The sequence below is a fragment of the Saccoglossus kowalevskii genome, chromosome 4 (genome assembly GCF_978046115.1).
Source record: "Saccoglossus kowalevskii chromosome 4, keSacKowa6.1, whole genome shotgun sequence".
Lineage (NCBI taxonomy): Eukaryota > Metazoa > Hemichordata > Enteropneusta > Harrimaniidae > Saccoglossus > Saccoglossus kowalevskii.
This window is the reverse complement of record NC_140644.1, coordinates 17,678,178-17,691,996: the sequence shown is the minus strand read 5'-3', so window position 1 is coordinate 17,691,996 and position 13,819 is coordinate 17,678,178. Positions and strand designations below refer to the sequence as shown.

The window sequence follows — 13,819 nt, the reverse complement described above, 5'->3', positions numbered from 1 at the left end:
GTATTGTAAAATACTTTATTTTCGCTTGGAATTAATTTTCGCTATTTCCACTGAAGGAATGATTCAGTGAAAATAAAATCCAGCGAATATACTTTTTCCCCTATTTTTTTACATTCAACTCGTCAAAAATCAGTGAAAATAAAATCCACACAAAATACCCAAAAAGTGTTTAGCGAAAATTAATTCCAGCTAAAATAAAGTATTTCACAGTACCGTACCGGTATGTCTGCTGTAACTTGTAAAATATTGCTACAACAGAAGAAAAATAAATAAGATTGGTTACGAACCAGTTGAGCAAGACTAACCGAGTTGTGACCTCGATGTGGTTTGTAACCAGTCTTGTGATTGGTTGTTGACAAATGCTGAACAGGCCACGCCTCCAGCTGTGCCGTGCGTTCGGGCAAACCGTTAGGAATTCCTAAATGGAGTCAATTTGTGTAGTTTTCTTGATTTATTCTGCAGATATCGGTAAAATGTAGGTAGGGCTTTGGCGAAATTTGAAGAAGCAACTAATATTCTTCAACCTGGTATTTTTTTTATATTTTATTTTTCATTCTTTTCGTCTGTTTTTTCGAGTTTAAAAAATGTGAGCTGGCTGGAGCCTTCATCCCTTGTCTATTTCTTACACTAGATACCAGCCGATACCCCCCCCCCCCCCCATAGAGACTGCGTATTACAGTTGATTATAGTTCCTGGGCTCCCTGTGGTCTGCACTTCCCTTCAGAAGATTGGGGGGGGAAGCAAAATTTTTTGAGTAAAAACTGAAAATTGATTCAAATTTTGTCTGTTGGCTCCAAAATTAGGGGTCATTTCCAGAAATATTGAAGAATATATAAAAAAAAGTGCAGAAAATTTTGTGCAAGAAAGTCTTGTGATGAAAGGTTAAATCAGTAACATTTGTCTCAACATTAGCTTAGGACATTTTGTCCAAAATGGCAAATAGTGTCCTGGAACATTTCTAATTATTTGCCTTATTTTGGGTGTAAAACAGTAAATTTGACTGAAAACACTGAAATGATTGAACAAAATAAGGACATTATGAAAAAAATACTGGCAAATTGCATCTGAATGACTGCATGACTGGACAATGTTGTGAACCTGTATATAACCAAACCAGGGCATAGCATGCCATTGGAGAAAAGAGTTCACATGATCCACTTGCTTATCAATCAAGAAACTTTCATAATGTTGACCATTTTGTAGAGATGTGTATGGCATAGCTTTGCCAATCAAATTACTGTGTTCCGGTGAGTCATTTGTAGCTAGCCAGACTTTTTTCAAATGACAAGACCTGTCAAACCATATCTATTGTCCAGAAATCAGTCTAAACTGAACCCTAAGCCATGTTTTCGCGTCTCTGTAGTGACATACACAATACATTGATATGATCAGCAATGTATTGAATTAATTCCTCTATAATTAAAATCTTTTTTTCTTTGTCATCTGAAATATCATACAATTCACTTCTTTATTATAATGAAGAACCTACCTACTATACATAATTCAATCATCTGAAGAAAAAAAAATGATATTTAGATTATACTGAAATAAGAATACCTGAGCACGTATTTTGGACTGGATTTTTGACAAGCTTTTGAAGTGTCTGTAGAGTTCATGGAGGTCATACATACCAACGTCTAAGATATGACAAGGAGTAGTTTCCAAGCTTAAGGCACACACAGGTGTTTAGTTGCCTGGTCACCAACCACCAAGACAACCTGTTTAGCACTTTGCAAGAATGTAATTCTATGTGGTTGATTCTTGAAGAAATGAAAACTTGATGGAAATTGATTCATTTATTCGTATTCTAGCATTATATTAAAGACAATAAGAGTCTTAATAGGAAATCCAAAACTTCAGAAAAAAATAAATTATGATGCAGTCCTTGACCTCTTAACCTAAACCCAACAAGAATGAAATAATCATAAAATCATAGTACAGTAAACCTTCCTTTTTAGTTTTGGTCAACGTGGCATGTACCACAAAACACCAAATGGTTATACCAAGTTTTTAGAGTCATTACCCCAAAAAATTGAAAAATGTGAATGCTTTATAAATTTTAGAAACGGTAGAGTTTGATGGACCGCTGACACAGTCATCCACATTCTTGTATATTTACGATGCATTGTCTGGTGACTTTATAGCGGTTGTCGTATAGTACGGCCGTTAACGTTTTATACCAAGTCCCACTGAGCATTTAGCCAATAAAAGCATGTAGTCCAGTCGGGATGTTCGGCGGCGTTCATTGAAACGCTTGTCTTTGCAGTCACCAATACCTAAGGCGTCCTTATGTCCAGAAAATTGAAACTTAGTCAGGATTTGTGGTCAAACCATTATATCCACTGTTCAATCACTGTTCAAAATAATAATAGAAGAAATAATCAATGAAAAATGACAGATCTGTAGACACTGGTCTCTAGTCTCTATTCTACCCTACCCTCCTCTTGAAAGAATGGTTTAACCTGTATGTGACAGCTGTAGACTGGATTATTCCATAATCCTTATAGGTGTGGTCAGGGTGTGGTTATGATTTAAAGGTCATTACTCTGTCTGTTGAAACCCAACAAAGGCTATATACTTGTCAGAATTGGAACACTTGTAAATTGATTCTTTTGCAGTTATGAAAGCGAAGTTATGTAATCTAACACGTGTCATATATTTGTTTTTGGTGTCCAACAACAGTGTAATTATGACTTGTAAAGTCTCAAAACAAAAATTAGCATTATATAGCCACCCCTCCTCGAAATGTTTTTAGGATATTAGTTTCCCAATATGTTCTTGGTAAACTATTATCAATAACTTTATTATTATTACACTACTAAAAACCTTCAGAGGGTTTTTGTATGGTAAGGAACATAAAAACATACAATACATAAGAGATAAAAATAATAATGATTTAAAAATAATAATAAAAAATATCAATGATTTGAGGCAGTGTTATCTAAAAGATACTGTTGAGTATTGTTACTATGGACACAGGTGTTTCCGGCTTGCCTATGAGGACGTCAAGGGCATTAGTTTATTTTAACATCATACCATAAATATGACAAATACATTAAAGAGGAAAGACTTAGATTATTATTCTGTAGACATGTACTTTCAGATAACATGATATCAAGGGATGAGCATGTTTTTTTTTTTTTTTTTTTAATAATACATGTATAATATTTGTTGTTCAATTTTTGAATGGGTTCATATTCACATAACAGTGCACGTAACGTCATGAAACACAACAATATGCACGTAAAGCACAAAACATAACCTACACGTCCGCATGTTTCAACTGCATGTAACCAGAAATCACGGCACGTTGAATACCATCTGTTGATGTGATTCTCATTTTAGTTTAATTCATTTTTATTTTCCTCCCACTTTTTACACTTTTATGTTATGGTTGGCACTCACAGAAAGTTACGGAGGTAAGAGCACGGGTGAATTGAATCTTGTTTTTGTTTGCACAGGCTTTCTGTTATTATCTCGCTCTTATATCGCTTGCACGTACTCCTTGCGTTGCGCATAATTGTAACTGCAGCTGCTGCATTTGTGATCTTTGTCTGCTTTCTGAGTATCTTTTTGTTGTAATATTGTTTGCGTAATAGCGTAACGGTAATAGCGTAACGGTAATAGCGTAACGGTAATAGCGTAACGGTAATAGCGTAACGGTAATAGCTTACTATCTTTGCCTCTGTTTGTAATGCACTGCACCAATTTTCTCCCGACTAAGACTGTTCAATATAATGCAGCTTTGTCTTAATAAGTTAAATTCACAGTCTTGTTGAGTGATGTTAGACTATCAAACCCAGGGCACCCAGTTTTCAAGGCCAAAGTTAGTAAATTAAACTTAGCATATAGAGATACATTGTTGTAGTATAGGGAATGTTACCAAGGGCACCAAGACAAGTTTGATACGATGTATCAAGTTAAATTACCCATGATGCCTCTGTGTAGTTCATTTCCTGTTAATTTGTTTATCCAAGTAGCAGTAGAGCAGCTATCTTATGATTGATAAAAAATGATGAAAGTGGTACAATCACATGTGTAAAAATTTAGCACTTTGTGATAATAGTATTGTTTGAAAAGACCTCATAGAACTCCGAAACAGACAGTATGTACAGACGACAGTGTCACTTTGAAAACCCACTGTTATTAGTCCCCGTTCGGACGCAGTCCGAAAACGGGGACTTATGTTTTGCCCTGTGTGCGTCCGTGCGTCCGTGCTTCCGTGCGTCCGTGCGTCCGTGATCACCTGTATCTCGAACATGCATGGACCGATTGAGTTCAAACTTCACTCATACATCACACATTATATGGGACATATGCACATGCATTTTTTTCATGATCCGATTAACGATAGCCGAATAGCGGCCATTTTAAGGCCGAAAATGCATCAAAATCGCACATTTTCACCATTCCGGACCCGGATCTCAGTTATGCATGGACGGATTTTGTTCAAATTTGGTACATACATTAAACATAATAGGACCTTGATGCACGTCATTTTTTTTTTTTGGATCGGGTTCGAAATGGCCGACTGGCGGCCATTTTGTTTTAAAGAATTCAGTTCTGGATCCGTATCTGAGACATGCTTGGATTGATCGAGTTCAAACTTCACACACACAAGGTACATCATGTCACAAATATGTATGTGCATTTGTTTCATGATCTCATTAACGATAGCCAAATGGCGGCCGCTTTAAGGCCGAAAATGCATTGAAATCGCACATTTTCACCATTCCGGACCCGGATCTCAGTTATGCATGGACGGATTTCATTCAAATTTGGTACATACATTAAACATAATAGGACCTTGATGCACGTCATTTTTTTTTTCGGATCAAGTTCGAAATAGCCGACTGGCGGCCATTTTGTTTTAAAGAATTCGGTTCTGGATCCGTATCCGAGACATGTCTGGATTGATCAAGTTCAAACTTCACACACACAAGGTACATCATGTCACAAATATGTATGTGTATTTGTTTCATGATCTCATTAACGATAGCCAAATGGCGGCCGCTTTAAGGCCGAAACTGCATTGAAATCGCACATTTTCACCATTCCGGACCCGGATCTCAGTTATGCATGGACGGATTTCATTCAAACTTGGTACATACATTAAACATAATAGGACCTTGATGCACGTCATTTTTTTTTTCGGATCAAGTTCGAAATAGCCGACTGGCGGCCATTTTGTTTTAAAGAATTCAGTTCTGGATCCGTATCCGAGACATGCTTGGATTGATCGAGTTCAAACTTCACACACACAAGGTACATCATGTCACAAATATGTATGTGCATTTGTATCATGATCTCATTAACGATAGCCAAATGGCGGCCGCTTTAAGGCCGAAAATGCATTGAAATCGCACATTTTCACCATTCCGGACCCGTATCTCAGTTATGCATGGATGGATTTTGTTCAAATTTGGTACATACATTAAACATAATAGGACCTTGATGCACGTCTTTTTTTTTTCGGATCAAGTTCGAAATGGCCGACTGGCGGCCATTTTGTTAAAGAATTCAGTTCTGGATCCGTATCCAAGACATGTCTGGATTGATCAAGTTCAAACTTCACACACACATGGTACATCATGTCACAAATAGATATGTGCCTTTGTTTCATGATCTGCTTAACAATAGCGAAATGATGGCCATTTTAAGGCCGAAAATGCATCAAAATCACGTATTTTCACAATTCCAGAACCGGATCTCAGTCATGCATGGATGGATTTTGTTCAGATTTAGCACAATGTGTTGTACATATGCAGGTGCATTTCGGTCATGATCTGCTTTGAATGTATATGTCACTCAAATATGAACGGAACGGGGACGTGTCATTGACAATGACTTGTTTCGCTATGATTTTTTGTGTGTGTGTGTATCCATGGCAGCAACTGATGAAATGTTTGTGTTTTGTTTCAGAGCATGTTTTATCTATCCCAATAAAAGCATTATGGAATAGATGTTAAACATTTAACATATATCTTCTTCTTATAGTATTTAATAATAATGATAATAATAATAATAATAATAATAATAATAATAATAATAATAATAATAATAAAACGTTTTTCCCAGGAACAAGAAACTAAACCCATTTTTAGAGGGGGCTCATCTTTCTTGATTTAATGTTTGTTTACAATCATTGTTTTATTGCATAACAAAAATAAATAATAATAATTTATGTCAAAATTGCATCATTTGTGATTTTTATTCACTCGTTCTACATTATTATTTTTATTGTATTTTCTTTGAAATCTGACATCATGTGATGGATTTTTTTGACTTATTCCAATTAATTTTGTTTTACAGAATCCCAAAAGAAACTAAAAAGGAAGCAGAAAGAAGACTTAAGAATGTAAGTAACCTATGTTATCAGTTACTATCATATATTTCATGTTGGTTACTTGCAAATGGTTAAATTCAAAACTAATTTCTAAAAGTAACGTACATTAGAACACTTTAGTTTGCAAAAGAAAAACGTCTGCGAATTTTGCAAGTCAATGAAAATTAAGGTACTACTCCACATCAGAACTTAAACAGGATAAATTCTGACCACCAAATATTATGTAGTCACCCCCTCCCCCTCCTCAACTGAATGAATTCTTCATGAACATTGACATACCCTACATTTATATACGAAGCCATGGACCAGTTACTTGCACCAATCCAGACCACCAACCTTTTCTTGAATCTTCGGTATAGCTTTCATTCTGTTTGTGCGTATCACCGAAACACTGCGATGGCTGTTCTGCCTGATTTACTCAGTAAGCCCTTCTACTGTGTTTGACTGGAATTCCTAACATTTTTTGTTGGATTTTTTGTATTCAATGCTGGCCACATGGACTGATTTCTTTGTGCTGTGATTGTGTATATACTGACACAAAATGGTCTCAAGTTTCAACAATACAGGCAACAAGCAATTTTGACCTCTGAGATGTCTTAATTTGAGGGAAATATGCAAAATATGTGTAATTTAAATGAAAGATATTCGTTGTGGCATCTCGTATATTAAAGAGTGATGTTATTTGAAATGCAAGTTGTCATGTAGTGCAAGTCAGAGTTCTGTAGAGAGGCAGTTCAATGAAATCTGGGTCAAGTGGCTAAAATAACGCCATATGTCAGCTGTTCCGTTTTCTTCTCAAGTTGTAGATGTGGCAGTAAATGGTGGTGAGATTATGTTAGTGATTTGTTCACCATCATTGTTATTAAAACAACAATTACTTGATTTCATCAAATTTATGCCATTATTGTTACAACATTTCCACTCTGTTTATGTGCTACTGATTTGCAGCATATCTCATGGCGGGGGGGGGGGGGGGGGGGGGGTAATCTTAATAATACAGCTGTGGGTGAGATAAAATACGGAATAAACTTTTGAACTATACAAAACATTGGGGATCAATCCCTGCATCAGATACCATCTGATAAATTCAGTCCAAAAATTGATAGATAAAACGATTTTAATATTGTCCCTGTTTTGGGGCTTACTAGAGTATATTTGATTTACAAATGTAGTTTAATAAACTATAAACTGTGTTAATCAGGTTGGCACTGAGCTATTATTTACTGTGCAGTTGTCCTAGAAGTGGGGAACACTTAATTGTGTCTTTACATTATTGCAATTCCATGTAGGAAAAGTACTAAAGTGTCAATTTGCCCGCTTCCTTGTCATCATCTGCTGTTAGACTGTGTTAAGAAATTGTGTCTGTGTTAAAAGCATTTGAGGAGTTTTTAAAGTACATCTCTAGTTATTGACTCTAGAGTGATACAAGTAGCCGTCATCTGAATGTCCTTTTATTGCTGTCTTACATTTCATCTCTTTGTAATGGAATTGTGGGGTATTTGTGTCTGCTCGTTTAACCATGTGTGACATATACTACATTAACTATTTTTCATATAAATATTCCTTTATTAAGGTAGAGATGCAGGTTTGTGGACACTTTGGAGTGAAATTTTTTTTTTATCTTTTTATTATTCAAATAGTCTTGGCTATAGACTGTTAAAATTTTGTAGAATTTTTAATAGTTGAACATACTCAAAAGACGATTTTAAAATATAGATAACAGGTGCAAACATTCTCTTTTTTGAATGCTTAGCAAGATTGAGCAAGGCTGTACATAAATATTAAAAAAGAAACACGGTGAAAAAAAGTAATGACGGGATCTCCATATTATGCACAATATTTAACTTTTTACATAATGATAATACATTCAAATTTGGAACTGTTACAGCCATTTTAATTATGAGCATTAGCAAACTTCTTACTGAGTGAATTGTTATGTAAATTAGCAATTATCTCAGCTTCTTTTTAGTGTCCATCCCAGAACTTAAAAAAAAAAATTGCTCTTAGATGCTTTGACCTATTGTTTTGAAATTTTCACTAATGATTGACAATGTGTTTATCTTCAAAACGCCGTGGGGGCATTGTTTTTGGTTGAACAGTGTTACAACAATCGTACAGACAACTAGCCTGGGTGTTAATTTATGCATAAACTTGAAGTAGTGAAATTTGAGCTTCTGCCCTGCAAATTTGACAACCGGTAGACAGTTTTCAAGACGGTAGACAGTTTTCAAGACGGCAATTTCTTCATAGTAATTAGATGTACCCGTAAACCAATTTTGACAGGAAACAGAAGCATAGTTTAGAAGCTATTTTTTTAAATTACTTTTGACCAAAAAAGCACATTTTTGTGCATATTTCAAACTATAGTGTCCATAAAAAAAATACTAAAAAATTTTTTAAATTCATACAATAAGCTTTCCGAAAATATATAGTTTTGTGGACAAGGAAGGTCATCTTGGTTTCTTAATTAACTAATTAAAATACCTGTCAGGTAGACTGCATCTCTACCTTAAGTGAAAATGAAGACAAAGTTACCTCCCACACCTTACCCTAATCTTGATATATCATCTTTACCTTATACCCTATCTCCCTTACCTTGTACCTATCACCTTCACCTAATACCCTGTAATTTTACCTTGTACTGTGTACCGCTATGCTTACAGAGACATAAGCTGCGTTTCTTGTCAGTATATATTCTTATTTTAACCCATGTGCTGCTGCGCCCCAAATAACCTTTGTAGTATTAAATGAACACCATGGGTATGAAAAAAAAGTCCTTAGACTACTGGAAAATAAATTTTTGGTTGACCCAGATTCCATATTCCAACTATATGCATACAGCATACTCATAGATATATGCAATGCTGTTTGGAGTATCACCTACCACATTCTCTGTACAACTTACCGGTATCTATATAGTCACAAAGTGTAGTAATCATTTTTTGCAGCTGATTTTTTCATGTTATATAACATTCATTTCATACGTTTTCCAGGTATGTAGTACTCTGTACTGGTTAGGTAAAGCAGCTCATAGTTTGCCCAAGTACAGAGGACCGCAGCTAAACTTGAGGGCATTTGAACAGCTGTTGTGGCCCTCAAATCTCAGCAAGGTACAGTACACAACAGTAACATTTCTTTGCTGACTTTGCTCTTTACCCAGAGGTTGAAGTGTTGACAGTGCCAGTGTGCGTGTATTTGCATTTCAAATGAGAAGATCTCACTTCAGGTATCACACCACAATTGGACTCTCCATAAACGAATAGAATAGATTTTTTGTTTGTTTGTTTCTAAAATTAAAAATGCAAAAACTGTTATTATTAAATCATAAATATTAAAATTTTGTGCAACGGAGTAAAATGTAAATTATCTTCCTGTAATGTTTTCGTTTGGTATTGACTGATTATAGTTTGTGAAAAGTGTGATTACGGTACTTGAAATGCAGGGGTGTTTCACGCAATGCGCAGTAGTTTTGTACTGGTTTGTGAAATCCATCAGTAGATATACTGTAAAACAATTTATTTTCATTGACATTTAATATCACTATTTTAATGTGAGCATATATATATTCACTGTGTTTTAATTTCACGGATTTGACAAGGAAACAATGAGTTTTATTGTTATTTTACTTTTTCACATAGATTTAATTTAGCGGATTTTACTTATCAGCAAAAATAGGAAAATTAAAAACCAGTGAATAATTAATTAATTTACAGTACATTATGTAGCAATTGTTTCCTCAACAAATAAATAAAGATTATAACTTATTCATTGACCACCAGAGGGCGCTGATCTATGAAATATTGAGGTCATTTTGAACGCATTCATAGAACATTTTCCATTCAACTATTTAATTTCTGTGTAGGTTTTTGCCTACTTAAATATAATATATGTTACAAAATGTAAATATGTCAATGCATGCCAATTGTACTGTGGCATTTAACTTCAAGATTTTAATTGTTTATGCAAATTCATGAGTTTGCCAGTAAAACAACGAGTATATTACATATTCATATAGGTTTAATTTTAGTGGATTTCACTTGTTAGCGAAAATAGTGAAATTAATCTCAGGGAATATTTAATTCTTTTACACAGATTCCTTTTTTCAGATTTTTATCTGATTTTGAAATTTGTTCCAATGAAAATAACGCTAAATTTCTATACCGGGTAATTCTTGTCTTGCTTGATATACAATAAATTTTTTAAGACTCGTACAAATATACAGATACTAAGTTTTACAAACTTGTGTATTTCATAATCGTCAAAAAAGATTGTTACTAATGTCTTCTTCATCCTATTATTGTTTCAAGGAATCATGGTCAAAAACAGAAACATCGGTTAAGTTAAAAAAATCTCATTCTCTTGAGGACATTTTAGACACCACAGACTCTTTGAACAATAACGTAAGTAAACCCAAGATGGATGCTTACCGTAATCGATATTCGGGAAACTACAGCGATTACAATTACAGTCGGGAGAACGGTTACGGAAATGATATCAGCAGTCATGAACGGAAAAATCCTGATGAATTTGTGCCATCGGAAACTCAAAAACGAAACGATAATTTCGGCTACAGGCGGCCGAGTATGCCAGGTGGATTAAGTAAAGAACAAGCGACAAAGTTTATCGCTCCTGAAGTTCCGCAGCACTTTAGGTTTTCGTCGGGAGAAGATGTGAAAGTTGCAAGACCAAGTAAAGAGTTATTAGAAGAGCAGAAAAAGAAAAATAACGAAGATCAAAGCGCATGGATGTCGGTGAGTTTTCTTTTTGCATTTGTGTCTGATAAAAATCCAGCAAGTTGTTTCTAGAAATTTAAACATCATACCATTGCCGCAGAATTGAACAAAACTGTTCTGTTTTTTAACAGCTCTCATGACACCGTAGTAACAGCTGAAACGAATTTTAGTGTCCTGTGATAAATTGTCTTTTCTAATTTTTTCCGTCTGACTACTACTGTAAAATACTTAATTTTCGCTTGGAATTAATTTTTGCTATTTTCGCTGAAGGAATGGTTCAGTGAAAATAAAATCCTATATTTTACATTCAACTTGCCAATCAGTGAAAATAAATTCCATACAAAACACCCAAAAAGTCTTTTCAGCGAAAAATAATTCCAACTAAAATAAAGTATTTTACAGTACTCATAAAAATGTTTTTCTTTTGACCGTGAGTTATCACAAGTGGTTGTCTTAAGACGAGAATATTGCCTAGTATGTATCCTAACATATTTGGTGATCATGGATTTTTAATCAACCAGTCAATATTTCAACGTAATTTGGGGTTTAAAAACTAATTATTTTAATGTCATCTAAATTTTGAAATGTTTACGTTATTAAATGACTTGGCTTCTAACACCTGGGTTTGTTCTATGCAAATTGAGCTGCTCACTTTGTTTTCCTGGATTTTTAGAGTCTCTCCACCTGGAAGCAAAGACGTATCAGTGCCACGCACACAGAACGAGAACGCAAGGCTGAACGAGAACAATATGAAGAAGGCAATAACAATGATTCAAACCGTAGGAGTAGCATTAAACCTTTCCATCAGATAGTAGAAGAACGGTAAGCATTTTTAAACTTAAAAAGAAATGTGTAAGTAAGAAGTAAGAACATACTTTGGTTTGCCAGCAATGGTTCTTTACACAAAGTTGTTTGTATATTCGTAATTTTTTTTTGTGATCATTTACAGATTAAACTTTTAATCACCAGACTTTCTCACCAAAATTTTGCTTGACTTTTTTCTCATATTCTTAAATATTTCTGGATATGAACCCGAATTTTAGTGCCAACAGAATTTTAGTCAACTCTCAGTTTTTACTCAAAAAAAAATGCAGGCTATAAATGGGATTATTTTGTGAATTTGTGATGAAAATAGAGAACTGGTGGTGTAAAGGTTAAAACCCAGGACATTACCAGAAATTTGTCTTTGCGCTTGTAATGTTTTTTGGGCTTCTACCATTTGAGAGAACTTTTCCAAAAGATTTGAGTTAACACTGTTGGTATTTTACTCTCTGATTGTGTAGTTATAATATTTATCTGACGGGTATTTGGTTTCAGACTAAGAAAAAAAGATGATGATTTCATTAGCATACTTGACAAACCAGTGAAAGAAGTGAGTGAAGATAGAGCACTCTTAGATGAGATATTGACATCAGTTACTCTTGAAGATGATGGCAGCGTGCATGGTAGCCAGAGATCCGAAGAGGAACGAGAAGAGGTTAGTCTATTACTGTAATCTCTGAGAAAGTATATGATTGAGCAATAATGCTGAATGTATCGTTGAGTTGTGTGGGATAAAACATTGCATTGTGGGTATTTTCCTCAGATCTTGGTCGTACAAAATTTGTTACCTTGTTCGTTTAGACATTGCATCCCAGAATGCATTGTAGAAATATTAATCATGCTGTAAAAGATGTGACGAAAAATGTTAGAGAAAACTTTACAATGTTTTTTTTCTGGGTTTTGGCAGAAAGAAGATTGATTTTTACTTACTGAATGCTACAACTTTTATTGCAGATTCTTAATATATCTTCAGTTTAATGCTGCTGTTCATATTATAACTAACACTGAATTTCTTTCTTTCAGTCTCTTTCTAGCTATGTATTGTAATTGTTATCTGCTTTTTAACTTTCAGAAACAGACATTAAATTTTTTGAACGCCATATCTTTTCCAACTAAAATTTACACAATTTGCACATTTTAGCATACACGTACAGCTTGATTCACGTAGGATTGATACTCCCATTAAAATACCTATAATACACACAAATGTTTATATTTTGGAGAAAATCTTGGTTATAAATAGTCCCACAGTCTCACACACATCGGAAGTCAGCGTGACGTGGGAGCAAACAAGTATAGAGCAGCTATAGAAATGCATAAATATGTTTAAAAGGCGGCAGTCGTCGCGCCGCGCCGCGTCCTGTTTGATATGGGACTCATAGCAACGTATACAACGCGTGTAAAATACATTGTTTATTTACATGAAATTCGAATGTAAATGTAAAAAATATATACTACCGGGTATATATAAATATATACCCAGTACTAAAAAACAAACAAATAAAATATTTCAAACAAGGATATTGAAAATGTTTTTAATTATATTCATTGCCATTTGATCTTCTTCCATGCATTCGCTGCTATGCCAAGAAACCGTGATGTGCACTATGAAAGTATTTATAATCTTGATTCTCTTAAAAAATACTAAACATTTGCTTGAATTATAGGTATATGTTTATACGTGAATAGTTCGTCAATCGTATGTGAATCAAATCGCACGCTGTCTTCACACGTTTGTCATATTTCTATGAATTTTTTTTCAATTCTGGACCAAATGGGCATGATTTCCAATTGGCTACAGACCTTGATAAAAATCTTTCAAACAAATATGGAAAAACAATGCAGGCTTATTTTGTCAAAAGTGATAAAAGTTGGCCTTGGCGTTCAAGGGGTTAATATAATTCTCATGCTACTCTGT

General features: G+C 34.5%; 1 protein-coding gene across 7 annotated transcripts in view; it reads left to right on the top strand.

Annotated features, from left to right (window-relative positions):
• Positions 1-13,819, top strand: part of LOC100366345 (uncharacterized) — a 78,489-nt gene that overhangs the window by 45,401 nt on the left and 19,269 nt on the right. For 6 of the 7 annotated variants that reach the window (XM_078007256.2, XM_085497883.1, XM_085497888.1 and 3 more), the window contains exons 5-10: positions 3,408-3,419; positions 6,313-6,358; positions 9,340-9,456; positions 10,654-11,097; positions 11,753-11,901; positions 12,397-12,556. In XM_078007256.2, the coding sequence (XP_077863382.1) occupies positions 3,408-3,419; positions 6,313-6,358; positions 9,340-9,456; positions 10,654-11,097; positions 11,753-11,901; positions 12,397-12,556 (928 nt within the window). The remainder of the gene's footprint in view (positions 1-3,407; positions 3,420-6,312; positions 6,359-9,339; positions 9,457-10,653; positions 11,098-11,752; positions 11,902-12,396; positions 12,557-13,819) is intronic. The other variant, XM_085497884.1, reaches the window with a different exon arrangement.